This window comes from Aplysia californica, unplaced genomic scaffold (assembly GCF_000002075.1).
Source record: "Aplysia californica isolate F4 #8 unplaced genomic scaffold, AplCal3.0 scaffold00188, whole genome shotgun sequence".
Taxonomy (NCBI): domain Eukaryota; kingdom Metazoa; phylum Mollusca; class Gastropoda; order Aplysiida; family Aplysiidae; genus Aplysia; species Aplysia californica.
The window spans coordinates 145,682-160,609 of NW_004797458.1; the positions used below are offsets into that span (position 1 = coordinate 145,682).

At 39.3% G+C, this 14,928-nt stretch overlaps 2 protein-coding genes across 3 annotated transcripts in view; one reads left to right on the top strand and one right to left on the bottom strand.

Annotated features, from left to right (window-relative positions):
* Positions 1–6,888, bottom strand: part of LOC101861890 (DNA-directed RNA polymerase III subunit RPC4) — a 13,465-nt gene extending 6,577 nt beyond the window's left edge. The window contains exons 1-6 of the mRNA XM_005098622.3: positions 6,739–6,888; positions 3,534–3,646; positions 2,570–2,674; positions 2,005–2,186; positions 1,127–1,284; positions 481–595 (exon numbers count right to left, since the gene is read on the bottom strand). Coding sequence (XP_005098679.1) covers positions 481–595; positions 1,127–1,284; positions 2,005–2,186; positions 2,570–2,674; positions 3,534–3,628 — 655 coding nt within the window. The 5' untranslated portion in view covers positions 3,629–3,646; positions 6,739–6,888. The remainder of the gene's footprint in view (positions 1–480; positions 596–1,126; positions 1,285–2,004; positions 2,187–2,569; positions 2,675–3,533; positions 3,647–6,738) is intronic.
* A 132-nt stretch (positions 6,889–7,020) lies between these two features.
* Positions 7,021–13,005, top strand: LOC101862114 (protein chibby homolog 1). Of its 2 annotated transcripts, none has more exons than XM_005098623.2 (4): positions 7,021–7,125; positions 8,218–8,416; positions 9,243–9,358; positions 10,648–13,005. In XM_005098623.2, the coding sequence occupies exons 2-4, from the start codon at positions 8,230–8,232 to the stop codon at positions 10,732–10,734; spliced, it is 390 nt and encodes a 129-aa protein (XP_005098680.1). In that variant the 5' UTR covers positions 7,021–7,125; positions 8,218–8,229; the 3' UTR covers positions 10,735–13,005. The 2 variants fall into 2 exon arrangements, with proteins under 2 accessions (XP_005098680.1, XP_035825732.1); XM_035969839.1 differs by lacking the exon at positions 7,021–7,125 and adding an exon at positions 7,412–7,430.
* Positions 13,006–14,928: the final 1,923 nt, after the last annotated feature.

Below are 14,928 nucleotides of genomic sequence, written 5' to 3' on the forward strand. Positions count from 1 at the left end.
CCCCCCCCTTTGGGAATGGCCTAAATACACTACAGTCAGTGGCACCGCCCTGGGGGGAGGTTCACTCTTCAATGTCTGATGATGACCAATGCATCTGCAGTGAAGAATATTTCTTCAAGAGAAATAGAAGGAATAAAGAGATGACTTGTAGCTTCTGCTATGACCAATGAGACAAATTCTGACACAAAGGTTTGCCACATTTTGAGTACTTAAAATCTTCACTTCCACCTGTGCACGTGGGCAACATCTGGGATCCTCTCTCAGTTCAGTATTTCTAATTTGACAAACCGTATGTGATTTGCTGCCCTCAAACTGAGCCTATCAGTTACGTAAAGAACTGTAGTGATACAAATCAGTGTCACAGAGTTTATAATTGTACATAACACACCATCATGTTTATCATGGTATCTCTCATTGTTAACTGACTGGAAAATAACATGGATAAAATGGCCCTTTCCTTTATGAAACAAAAAGACTCACCTTTCGGCTCAGCTTTGATTTCATCCTTTACAGAAGGTACAGAGGGAATGTTGCAGTTCAACGGCAGTTTGACCGGCCTCATGTGAGGATCTCCGCTTGAAATGTCCGAAACAAACTGCACAAGGCAAAACCAAAAACCTTAAAAATTGAGTCCCACGACCCATAATACAGTCAAAACCTGCTCCAAGGACAAGAGAATTACCTGTACAAATGACCACTTCCCACTTTCCTCCTTGCATTTAAAAAAATGTTATAATGACATGATCCAAGACTTCAACTGTCTAAGACAACCACTTGTCTTGTTGACAATGGGTCGCCATCTTTGACAATTTCCATTTCAACTGTAAGTACAGGCAAAATGTGACGACTTGCCATCTTTCCACTTTTTCCATCATTTACTAAAAAAAGACAAGCATGACCCCCCCCCCCCTCAAAGTAACTACAGTCTGTCACACACACATAGCGAAAAAGTCGGAACTCCGAAATCTTTGTGTTCTGTGCATATTTCACTATGACTGCCTTTAAAACACAAAGAATAATTTACATGTCAGAAAAAAATTAGGAACATAAAAATCTGTTCGTAATGGCATGTTAAGAGTAAATATACCAACAAGTTGTACAAGCCACACACACACAAGCCACTCACGTCGTCTCTCATCAAGGCCTCCAGTATCTTCTTGTCATCCTCTGAGCTCGTGCTCTGCTTCAGACTCATCTTGAAGGACGCGGCCTCAGCATCCCTTTGCCGCGACCCGCCAGCCCCTCCCCCGCCTCCCCCACCACCTCCACTACCTCTGCTCCACCCTGGGGAAAGAGAAACAAAAGCATTTCTGCAAATGAATTTTATTCCAATTGATGTTTTTGTTGTTGTTTTAAAATCCCTTTAGCTGCGAGCATTTCGCTCTTGGCAGTGCAAGGCCTCCCTCAAGTAACCACATGTCCTTGTCATCTAATCAACCCCAGAGTGATTCCAATAGATAAACCATACAAAAGAATTCCTGTGTCTCATTTGCAGTGTTCTTAAGATAGGTACAGGTAGTAATAACAATTGCAATGATATAACGTACATCCAAGCTATGCAGTATACCATATTCGATAAAAATGCTGTAGAGTGTAGATATGCACTATATGGTAAAAAAATCCCCAAGTTGCTCAGAAATAAAACTTGAAAAAAAACCTAAAATCACAAACTAGAGCATGAGATTAGAGCTCAATACCTTCAAAAACTAACAAGCACCTATTATGTTCTTGAATCTCTATTGTGACAAAAATTCAAGGTAACTCATTCACCACTAAGGAAACAGAAAAACTGAGATAAACAGAGTAAAACACAACTTTAACGGCAATGACTGACAAATAGCTCCCTCATTAAAACCAGCAAAAACAGGGGAAAATTGAAAGAGTTGAACAATACAACACGGGAAACCAAGATTTATCCGGCAAATCATTTTTTTATGAAGTTAATCCCAATTTGATTTAAAAGTGTATAAAATTGATACGGCACGAATGGCAAGCAGGACGCACCAGAAGACTGGCCACCCATCGGGCCGTAGGCGAACTCTGACTGCAGCTGGATGGTCCTGTCCTCTCCACGACCTCTGCCCCGCCCACGGCCTCGGTCAGACCTGCCCCGACCTCTGCCCTTTCCCCTCGAGTCGGTCTGGTCCGACTTTGAAGAGCTGGGAGCGGAGGCTTGCTTCGAAGGCCTTGGAAAGAAAAAGAAAGTCAAAACTGGTTTTTATTCCTCCTTGCTTTACTCGCAGAGCACTTCATTCATGATGTCATGCTTATTTACAATCACTGAATTCAAATTATCACTTGATTATTGAAGAATATCAATACCAAAACAGAACTAGTTACTAATTGTCACCATGGGAAAAAATTATAATGTAATATATATGAATAAAATACGGATAATTCAGATTTTTTATCCCCATTTTCAAAAATAACACTTTTTAGCATACAGAGCATCTTAATATTAGGAGCTTTTTGAAATACATGGTATGATGTATGTGAATAGCATGTGTAAGTATATCAGTTTCTAAGCCATACCACATCTAAGTTTACAGACAAAATTTTACAAACTCACTCATCCTTGCTGGCAGCCTTTTTGACAGCAGCTAAGTTCGGTGTGAAAACTTTCCTCTGTATACCTCCCAGGGTCAAGTCTCGGTGGCCCCGCACAGACGGCAACCTGGGGAAACCAAAAACACAACACACAGATGAGAAACAGCAACCTTCGCACCATTGAACGATGATCTCATCACAGGAACTTTACATTTATATTAAGAACATCATCAAATGCAACACCAGGGAACAGTGGCTGAATGGATGGGCAATGGGCAAAACTGAAAGAACTGTATTTGCACACATGACAGCTCCCAACTCTAAAGACGCAATAAATTCCCTGAGTAGAAGAGAACAAGTCACGATATTTCGCCTGCGAACACAACACATACCACTAAATTCCTACCTTAATAGGATCCGCAAGGATACCCACCCAACTGCCCGTTGTGCGACTGCCAGGATGAAACAGTACCACACCACCTCTTTAACTGCCCAGCACTTTGTGACCTGCGTAGCACCTACCTACCTGCCTCCCCAGACATCGGAAACACTCTATACAGCGACAAAGCACAGCTGATTAAAACCTGTCAAATCTTTGCCATATCGACAGACCGAAGGGCTAGAACCCAAATGGCCGCTGGATCGGAAAAGTAAAGTAAAGTACATTTATATTCAGCACAACACTAGTTAGTTTTAGACCTTACAGCTTGAATAATCAAATAATAACAAAGCTGTCCACAGTCAGGCGAAAACGTCTGTGCAACAGAATTAAATAAAATTAATACTGAAGAGAAGGGAAATGAGTAAACAAAAACAGAGCACCCACTAAACACTATTACTGTGCCGGTACTGTGAAAATTTGAAGGATGTTTTATGAGCAGGAGAAAAGTATCAGATGATGGGTGGATAGTCAGTGAAAGGCAGCAACAACAACAACAAAAAAAAAAAAAAAAAGAAAGAAAGTAAAAAAACTGGCAAAAACCGACCTTGAGCCTCGTCCAACAGGATTTCCCATCCTGTTGATGAGTCCTCTGGGGATATCTGAGCTGTTTGACGATCCATCTCCTGAGCCTGAAGCCATTTGTTAGTTCCCTGAACTCTGAAAAAAAACCTATAATGATGATGATAATTACGATGATAATGATGATAATTACAATGATGATGATGATTACGATGTGTCAGCAAGCATGCCATGTGCAGAACAAGACCCCAGATTTCATCCCCCATTCTCCCATCTAAGTTCTAACCCCCCCCCCCTCCCAAAGTCAAGATGTCCTGAACACAACCACTAAAAAGATTGAAGCCAACACGTATCATCCTGAAGTAGATACCAGATCACTGCAATGTTCCAGAAAAAGAATTGCAGGGTATAGAGAAGGAAAGGGCCAAGACTACTCGGATTGTGGACAGCATGGACCTATTATTAGAGTCTAAAACCAACAGCAAGCTGAGAAACACCCAGCTGAAGTTGCAATTACAATTTTATAACGAAGTGACTATTTCTCCGAACGTTCGGAGAAATAGTGCCGATCTTTATTTCTCCGAACGGTTTCCGGCTTCCGCTCTGGTCGTGATTGTTTGCCTATTTGCGAGAGTTCGGCGCCAACTTTCATTCCGTCATTCTGCGAGGTCTGGGAAGGAGCAAATCAAAGGTGGTATCTGTTCTCAGCTTCTCCTCCGGCCGTGTGCCCACTGGTTTAGCGAGGCGGGTACTGCCTGAGGCACCCGAGAGACGGAGAAATCTGACCCTCTTTTCTTTTGAGTGGACGATTATCGTCCATTAAAAAAAAAAACGGAGCAAATTTTTGGGTTTAGATCTATTTCAATTTTCAAGAGCTAGATCTAGTCTAGAGATTTTTAGATGAGTGTAAAAACGTGAAAAAGAAAGGTTTCACAACAGAATGAAATCAAAACTAGAACAGCCCAGAAACAACCACAACAATTAACAAATAAGGGCGTGTGTCCACCTGTCCGAAGAAGATTGACCGTTTTAACCCTAAATGTGCGTAATTTGTTTTAAAAAGTACAGGATATTGCATGGAAATTATGGAACCACACACAGGGGGCCTGCCAGTGTCAGTACCTGTACTTGGTTTTGGTGGAACGCTCTAACATAGCACATTTAAATCTATACAGGTATATATATTTAGAATCTAATGAAGGTAGGAACATCAAATTAAATGACGTTACACAATACCTTTTGTATGAACATCAAATTAAATGACGTTACACTATACAACCCCCCCCCCCTTTTCCCCAACAACAAAAAAAATACATAGAAAAACAACACATCAGAACAATAACAAGAAAAAAAAATACACACCAACAAAATATAACACCACAAAGAGGGAAAAATGAACGAAAAATAAAAGAGGAACAGCAATACAAATCGTATGTAACTGTAACGTATTCAACAAATCAACGTGGTGACAACAAGTGAGAAAGAGACGAAGTGAAGCTAAGTGAACTTTCTTTCAAAAGTAAAGAGTTTCATTTTCTTTTCTTTTTTTTTGGACTTTTTCGGGGACCAAAAAATCGAGCCACGATTGATTGGTCGCGGCCTCGACAAACGCAGATGCTAGCTCTATGTATCGTTATCAATAACCCTCCATAGATCTAGATCTAGACAGCTCACGAGTGAACGCAACACATTAAGTTTAAGAGCAGCACCCTTCATAGGCCACACGTCATATCTGTAGCGAAAAACTGTTTGGAACTGTAGCATTTCTTTATATAAATACGGACATTTTTTGGACCGATTGAACCATATTGTATACGAACAATCTTTGGTAGGCCTATAATATAATTATAGATCTATATTTTATTTTTATTATCCGAAATATGCGGGAAAGGGTGTGATTTCAGAGTGTTCGGAGAAATAGTGCCCAGCTTTATTTTCCCGAACGTTCGGAGAAATAGTGCCGGCCATTTTATAACTAAACTTTAATCAAAGTCAAAACAACATATTTTGGAAACAGGTCATTTCGTCACACGGTCATCTCATCACATCACAAATTATGTACGACGAAATAATTTCGCGTCAAAATTGTTATGATAGTTGAGTTTTGGAGGATCAGCGCCTGCAGTCTTTATTCTGAATCCCCAATTCAAGCACGTAATCGTTGTAGACCGGGCCCTCTTGTTTTAAAGTAATTTAAGCCTAAAACTACAACCCCCCCTCCCCCCAATAAAAACTACTCAACAAAACTCACCCAGTTATGAATGGTGTAGCTAATCAGGTTGGCACACAACTCGGACCCCCCCCCCCGCCTCATCCGTCATTCAGCACATCACCCAACCCTCCCCCAAAAATCATGATTTGCGATAGCCAGGACAATGCGCATTCGATGTTTTCAAGTGTGCGACGAAATGACCTTCTCCATTCAACCTTGTAGATTTGGAGAGTGATGAGATGACAGTGACGTCTTGACGGCACCGGTGTGACCGAATGACCGTGTGATGAAAGGACTGGTACTCCATTTTTTCTCCCACAACAAAACAGCCTGCATTTTCATAGATAGGCTACTACCATATTTTTCTGTAGCCTACTCTTCACGCCTCATAATTTGGCCGCCACAATAGTAATCTCCACTATTTCGTAAAATGCACACATTGTCAAAAGCCAATGTGAAGTAAAATAAGGAACGAGTTATGAAAGTCAGAAAATTAACTGTTCATTATGATTTAGTGAGCAATTATTGGCGGATTTGGAACAGCAGATCTGGATACAGTAAAGACAAAGAGATCTACACAATAAGGGAGGAATTCCGTAACTAGCCACCGCTATCAAACAGAGTAAAATGGAAGGTTAGGGTTTGGGGTAAGGTTAGGGGTTGGGTCAGGGTTAGTTAGGAGGTCTCTTTTTTCCTTTTATATTGTGTTTGTAAATTGTTAGGGTGGTCGCTCGTTAAGACTTAAGTAAGTCGTTCCTGGAATAATTTGCTTAAAATGTAGGCTATCTGGCAATAGGCCTGGGCAACAACAGATTGAAAGATTGTTATAGCCTTATCGTTACGGTAATAAGTAGATTTAATAGGCCTAGATCTATAATAACGTTGATTCACATTCACATTGAGTCATCGAGTTCATTGAGAGTAGGCTATTGTCACTATTGACTCTAGTTTGAGTGGAAAGCGAAAGTTGACAATGATACTCCACCAATACAATTTATACACGCAAGTGTACACTTACACCCAAAATATTCACTGGTGATGACAGAATAAGAACAAGAAAGTTAATTAACTTCTCCTTCACTTATTTCTTGGTGTGAACTTTGGCAAAGAACATGGATGGCATATAAATCTCAAACTGAAAAGTTTCACATGTCAACATAAGCCGTCGACCCAGGAAAAACTTACCAAGGGATATCACTCTGAAATACAAAAACCTTCCACAGTTCTCCAAGAATCTCATAGTACAAGAGATGTGATTGGTGAAATATTTTCCACTAGCCAACCAAATTGCATGGTACATTACAAGGAAGTGCTTCCTAAGGGAGCCTACTGTAAACGAATTCGATTTGTTTTCATTAGTAATGATAGTAATGGTGTCACTTTGATTGCTGTTTCTTTACGATTTGTAAGTGGTATTTTTTTTTGTCAGAATGATTTACAGTGCCGCCATTTCAAGTTCATTTTCAGCAGGAATGTTTAATTTGTTATAGAACACATGAATGGTTTTTCCTTCTTAAGATAATTCAATGCTGCAAACCATTTCATCGACGGACTAAGTTGTAACTGGACATGTATCAACTTGACGCTTGCCGAAGAGCTTTGATTTGGATTTGGGAGGAAAAAAAAGTTCCAATATGTCAGTAATTTGTTAGTAAACAAAATCGTTTAAATGACAGATTGCTCCGGACCACTCGTTTCAGTATTGAATAGGTGTGATGGCAGATAGTTTTAAGAAATAGTTTGACGAGGCCTTTGTTGTCTTTAAAGTGAAATTTGGAAAATTGTTAGTTTTTAGACTTTTATATAAAACTAGATCTAGATTTGACCAGCAGTCTGGTAGTCACTCCTTGCCCCGAAGAGGTTCCATGCATGAAGAATGTTTCCGTATATCTTTTATTTTATTGCTTGTGAAGAGCTATGAGTCACCGAGTTCATTTTAGCAGACCTGCCAAGTACGCAAAAAAAAAAATCAGAGCCCTAAGCTTCGCCTTCAATTAAAAAACAATATTTTTGCTTGTTCAAGAATCTCGATTGGATTTGCATCAAATCCTATTTTTTGCTCAAATTCCATTTCCATCAGCCGTAAGCAGCTTTTCATGAATGACATGGAATTGGTGTATTATTTGCAGTATTTGTATGACTATGATTTTATTGTAAATGAAGTGAAATTGAAATATATTTTTATTTGCATGTTGTGTATTCATTAGTCACGTTATTTGCTAGTTCGTGGTTTGTAATGCAATGTTAATCTTTTTGGGTTCTGGAGACTCATATTTTTACCCCAAACTCTGATTGATTTCTAGGTAGGATTTTGAGAAAAATTCCTATTTTTTGGTCGAGTTTGCCCAGGTCTTTTTCAGTGCTTTTTTGTCAGTGACAGATCTATCCCAACCGCGTCTCAATTATAATTTATAATTCATCCTCTCAGGTCCCATTCTTTCCTCTGCACACAGATCTGCGATTTGATCTGCTTTAATTCATTTTTTATTTGTTTCAGAGAAAAATAATCATGCCTCTGGGATTGTTTGCCAACAAGTTTTCACCCAAGAAGACTCCTCCACGTAGAGCCCAGTCTTTGTCAAATCTCCACCTGGATGCAAGTGAATCGAGGACTGAGTTTGGTCTTGATTATGGTGCTGTTAAAGTGAGCCTAGGTGGAAATGAAGTTGCTTTTGAAAATGGTCTATGGGTAAATGGTGAGTAAGTGTTAGAATGGTTTTTTGCATAAACCATTGAAAATTAAAGAATCAGTTCTCAGAAGACTGTGAACTGCACCTCCACCTCCACCTAAATCTTTTTGCCTATCCTTCGATTTCACTCTTATTTGAGCTTTCAATTAAAGCAAGCTAAGACCATCAAGAACATCTGACCGATGAGGCCATGGAAATGTCTGTCTTTAAACTTGAGGTTGTGATGATGAAGGGAAGTTTGACTGCCGCTGCTCCAGAATATTTGCACAATTTGCTTACCGATAATTTATATTTTTGTTTTTGTCTTCCATTTTTCAAATTTCTCAACCAAGCGTTGTTTAGTATAATACAAGAGATATTTTCTTACGCTTTTTCTTATAGTGTCTTCACAAATGTGTTTTACTTTTTCAGTTGTGTTGGGACACTCATGAAGCGTACTGTTGATGCCATGCTTTCTCTTTTGGCTCACTTGGCTTCTTAATGTTAAGCAAGCTTGACAAAATTCAGAATTTCTTCTGTCTGTTCTCTCAGTCTCTCTCTCTCTCTCTCTCTCTCTCTCTCTCTCCCTCTCTCTCTCTCTCTCTCTGTCACATGCACACACACACACACACACACACACACACACACACACACACACACATTGTATGTTTACACACGCACTTAACGCTCTGCCTCCATGGGCTAGGTATGTCTTGAAGAAATGTATTGCATTGTTTTTATCTCTTTAGTCTTATCTCATCAAATCATTTATTCTCTCTTCCATTTTTTGCTGTTGTTGTTTAAAAAAAAATTAGAATTGTTGCCTCAAAATTCTTTTTGTCGTTTTCCCCAGAGAGTGCTGGGGGAGGAGGAAGCCACAAGGAGGTGACACGCTTGAGGAAAGCCAACCAGACTTTGCACGAAGAGAATAATTTACTGAAACTGAAAATTGACATTTTATTAGACATGGTAAGTTTCCCTGTGTAATCTTTTCTTGTAAATAGAAATAAGTGTAATGAGATCTCTGTTTTATGTTTTTTTGCAAAATGACCAGGAAGGGCAGTGGTATAGAATTATGTCAGTGAAGGTAGGATTGCATACTGTTGTTATTCGTTAGTTAATTAATTTTCAACGGTGAGTGATTGAAGGTTTGTGGGTTGAGATCAGTATCAGTGTGTCTTCCACTCAAGACATCTTTGGCGATTTTCTATCAGTATTCATTGTAATTCATCTCTTCTATCATTTCTCAATTCAGTAAGACTGAAAGTCAATTTTATTATACAGTTATACAGGTATAATATTCTTTGTTACCTTGTGCAAATGAAGCTTTAAATTCTCAAAATGGGGCAAACTCTTCTTTGTCAGAACTGGTCTCATTCGCCTTAGCAGAAGCCAAACGTCATCTGAATCCTTTTCTGCTTTAACACTTGAAAAAACATTCTCCTCTATCCCCCCCCCCCCCCCCCCCCCACCACGTAGGACCATATTTTTTATATAACACATACACCATCCTATTCACGGAGACGTATTTGAAAATGAAAGCCGGGCACTCCTCCTCAATAAGTTGGAAGAGGGGGATATGAACAAATGGAACCAAATTCACGCCAGCAGAAGGTGCTACCATTCTTGTGGAAGAATGATGTGCAGGATGAACGTTTGTGTTCATGGACAGTTCAACCTGCTCTAGCGGCTATGTGTTCATGACAATCACCTGTACAAACGAAAACCTCCCACTTTCTTTTTTTTTTTTTTTAAGTATCATAAAATGATACTGCACAATTCCTTCCTCCTTCTGTCTAAGACCATCACTTTTTTTCCTCAACAATGGGTGGCCGTCTTGGATAATTTTGACGGCTTTAGGGACATGGAATTATGGAGAGCAGTGTCTTTACCTTCTTTCTTTTCTTCATGCTCTATTCACTAAGCCAGGACTGTGGGTTTGAAAGGACCGAGAACATGAATCTGTTATTGTATCGTCGGGACTTCACAATCACAACATGTAGATCTAGACAGACATTGAAAACAACAGGAGCCAGACACGACTGTACCGGTAGACGTACTCTTTATTACTGACCAGTAGTGACCACTCTTCTCTAAAATACGTGCCAGTGGTTACAGTTGCCAGGTCTTCCTAAATACTAAGGCAATAGAGGTGGTTTGCCTAATAGTAATGGACATTACAGTTATCCTGGGAAACAGGTAATTATCAGGGAGTAGGAACTTATTTCTCTTATTTCGCTTTTTTGTTTCCTTTTCAGCTGGCTGAAACCTCTGCTGTGTCCCACTTCCATGAAAATGAAGTCAAACAGTTGAGAGAAACCAAGCTTGCAGGGAAAAAGCGATAGTTGTCTTGTTATTTTTGTATATTTCACTGATTCAGTTCATGTTACATACATAATATACTATTATTTATATAAATAAGTCACTATTACCTTATTGTACTATTTTTTTTCGTCCATCTGGGAGAGTGAAATCATTTTTCTCTTATAGTAGAAAACATTTAGCTTTGGTCCTGGGCCCTCCAATCATACACAAGACACATTTCAATTGCTGTCATTTCCTTATTCTTGAATATTGAGTTCTTCGAACGGCTGCGTATTAGTAGGGAATCACGGTTTAACAATCAAGAGTTCAAATTATAGTCTGTGACAGAGTGAGCCATCGTTTTTCAACAGTCTAAAAACACCGTTCTAGATAAAACTTTTTATTCACTCTTTATTACTGTAGTCTTCGTCTTCCACTGGAAAAAGCAATAAGTCAGAATCTAAAGCTAAACCCCATCCGCACGCCCTGGGGTAATTTTATACCCCCGGCGTTGTATTCTTCACATTTTAGAATACTTCTATTATGAAGATCTCTTTGAGTTTGTTGTCATGGCATTGAGGACTGGGGTGTCTGTGGACTGTCTGCCCACCCTGAGAAGAGGCCATTCATGTTGAGGATAGGAGGGTACTAGGAGTTTTCAAGAGACTGGAAAGACCTAACTGCCCTGTGACCGTGTAATTCCGGTAGGGTTCACGTTGCCCATTCCCCGCCACCAATGGCTACTGGCTATAGTTTTCTACTCTTTCATGAGGTATTGGCCAAGTGGGAAAGCCATTGGATCGTCACGTCCTGCTTTTCGAGTTTGAAACTTTCGGTATTTCTCAAAAAAATCATTTTGACAGACTGCTATGCAAAGCTAGGGATCGGATTAACGAGTAAATTTCCTCTTTGGAAAATGGTGGCACAGAGTTCCCCATGTCGTATGGATACGATAGTAAAACGCGACGTAAGGATACGGTTTACTTTTAGTAGTGACAATAAGGTGAGAATGACTCATCATAAATGACATATTGTACTTCTTCCTATTTAATGATTCTGGAGAATCTGGTAACATTTTACAAGTGAGAAATAGACTCAGGATTTTCAGCTTTCTCTGAAAAAGAACAAACAAGAAGCATTCGACTTGTACAGTTACGAATGTAGGATGGATAATTCTGCCCCAACTTGCTTTGTCTTGTCCTCTTCCTCTCCCACAGCTATATTTATACAGTGGAAAGAGTCCACGAAGCGTTTGTGTTTCCCTCAATATGAAGAAAAAAACTGTTTTAGTGTTTCAGAGGTTTGTTTAGGATTGTAATTTCATCTGTTTTGTATTGTAAAGTGTGCACAATAATGATAGCTTGGTCTACAAGATGTGACAGTTGTGGATAGGCTGTGTGAAAGTGAAAGGTTAATTGTGAGGCCTTCTAATCTATTGAAAATCTTCCATTCTGTGGGTACTGGCGAAATGGAGTGTGGTTGTCTGTTCATTTTGTTTGTTTGTTCCTTCTGCCGGTTCGTCATGCAAGGCCTTTATTGCTCGACATTCTCCAAGCTAAGGCCAGTCTGAAGGAAGGAGGCTTATGCTTGCCAGTCAGTAAATAATTTGTGAAAAAAAAAATGTGTAAAATTGTATAGGTTAAACACCCCTTGCAACGTTGTAATGTTATTAAAGAGGCACGCATTCCAAATAATGACCTCAGTGCTTTGTTGTCATATCTCCATATTTTTTTTTACAGTAAAAATGTGACTTCTTCTTAAGCTCACTCTTTGTTATGAACTGTTTTCACTTTAGTTATTAAAAATGGAGATACAACAAGAAAGCACTGAGTTCGGGAAATGTAATGTCTATCTCTGTCAGGACTGAGCCAATTTGGGAAATTCGTGTAAAATGCTTTTATTCAAGGACACAATGTTGGGCCGAGCTGAGCTTCAAACCCACGATCTCATGATCACGAGTTCAGTAGCCTTACCACTAGACTACTGATGTCACCTAAATAGTGTGTAGCCTACATTTGAAGGCCTTTAATCACACTCTATCAGGAGTGGAAAGCTGCATGTATGTACTTGTAGGCTTATTTGCATTTTCATCTACCATGTGGTTAACATAGGGCACCAGCAAATAAATAGGGAGGACAGATATGCTTGTTGTACGTGTATTCTTTTTGGTTCACTGAAGAGTGTCTGCTTTCAACTCGAAGGAAATTGGAGAGAATGACTTTCTAATTCACATGGGTTTTTTTCATTACCAACTGCATATCCTCATTGTGACTCATATGATTGTCAAGATAATAAACTGTAAATAAGAATGATTGGGCGCTATTGTCTCTGTTCATTTTTCCAGCGTGATATGTTGTGAATTGTGAGTTTGTGTGAAGTGTGTGTTTGAGGAGTCATTTGTTCAGCAGTATGTGGTTATGAAGTTTTCCTTGAAAAAATGCACTTACACACCTTGGTTGCATCCCAGTCTGGTTTTAAATTTGATCAGGAGCATTTTCTCCAGACAATAAGGATACAATGCAAACTTTGAAGTTTTTAGTTTTAGTCAGAGTTTTACCCGGTACTGAACTTGTAACACAATCAGGCCAAGAAAGTTCTGGAGATGAGAAGTTTTACTAAAAAGTAACATACAAAGAAAAGAAAGAGGATAGATAATGACGATAGATGTTTGATGGGGAAAGAAGGAGCAAACCACACCAAAGCACCTACCAACCACCCACTCAACTACAAAGGACAAAACAGGAGGAAACAGAGGACGAATGTCCTATCTGGCTTCTGAAGCCACGTCTCTGTAAAATGGAACAAGTTCTTTCAAATGTCTACAAATTTTCTTGTGCCGATAGCAGTGACGATTTCGTTATAAAGAAGTGCACCTGTAACAAATTTAGCCTTTAACTTAACCCTATCCATACGCCTTGTGGTCATTTTGTACCCCCGGGGTTGTATTCTTCACATTTTAGAATACTTCTAGTATGAATGTATCTCTTTGAAACTTTCAGTATTTCTAAAAAAATAATTTTGACAGACTGCTGTGCAAAGCGTACAGATCGGATCAATGAGTAAATTTCCTCTTTGGAAAGTGGTGGCACAGAGTTCCCGTCATATGGATATGAATACGATAGTAAAACACGACGTTCGGATATGGTTAAACTAGCGTCACTGGTGCATCTGACAGGTCTACAGATTTAGCACTTTTTGTATTTGAGCTAGTTCAGAAGCTACATTTCTTTTGTTAGTGTGGGTGGTTGGTGGGTGCTTTACTAATGTGGTTTACTCTTTCTTTCCTATCAAGCATGTATCATCTGTATCTCTCCTCCTTCTTTTCTTTGTATGTCACTTTCAAGCAACACTTCTAATCTTCAGCACCTTTATGACCCATTTGTGCGTGCCGTAAAATGCTTACTAAAACGAAACTTTAGCCGGCTCTCATGGACGCTGACTTCCTTCTTACAGCGAGTCAGCATGGTGGTAGTCTCATTTCACAAGCTATAGGTTACAACATTATATATACCATGCATATATATAATCTCTCTCTTTTTCTTTACCAACTCTAAGGAGTCATATTGCACACCAATAAGCAGCAGTTCAGTCAAATGCTGATGACGTGGATTTTGGGTGGGAAATCAGTAAATCCCAAATGAGCTTAGGCCATCAACAGTTCCCTTCTGAACAATATGTTATATATATCTATCTATCCAGCAATCATTGCCTAATTTTCTTCTTAGCATCTGCCTCCACCAGTCTCCACCATGCTGCGTCGGGCGTTCCTGTTCTTCTAAGTAGGACTTTATAATAATAGACATACTGAAAAGAATCAGAAGACCACATCGGAACCCCCACCAACCACTAATTGATCCCTGTAACAGTGATCTGGAAGTGGATAACTTTGGAAAAAAAAATAAAACAGATGTAGCAGGAATGCAAAACTGACTTGAACAAAGAATACAGTTAATCTGAAAACAGGCGTAAAACAGATGAAAACACAGTCCCTGATTTTTTTTTCTTCTAATTTTGGAACCTCTCTAAACCGAAAACCTGGCTAAAATGAAGAAAATCTGGCAGTCCTCCAGATTTCGGTTTATGCAGACCCCACTGTAGGAGTTAACAACAACAAGAAAAACATAAAACAAGAAACCAAATCTATACAGGATGAAAAGACATCGCAGATTTATTCATTATATATTGTTTGTTTTGTAAGAAGAGTTTTACGGCACTTGCAACACGATAAGGTCATA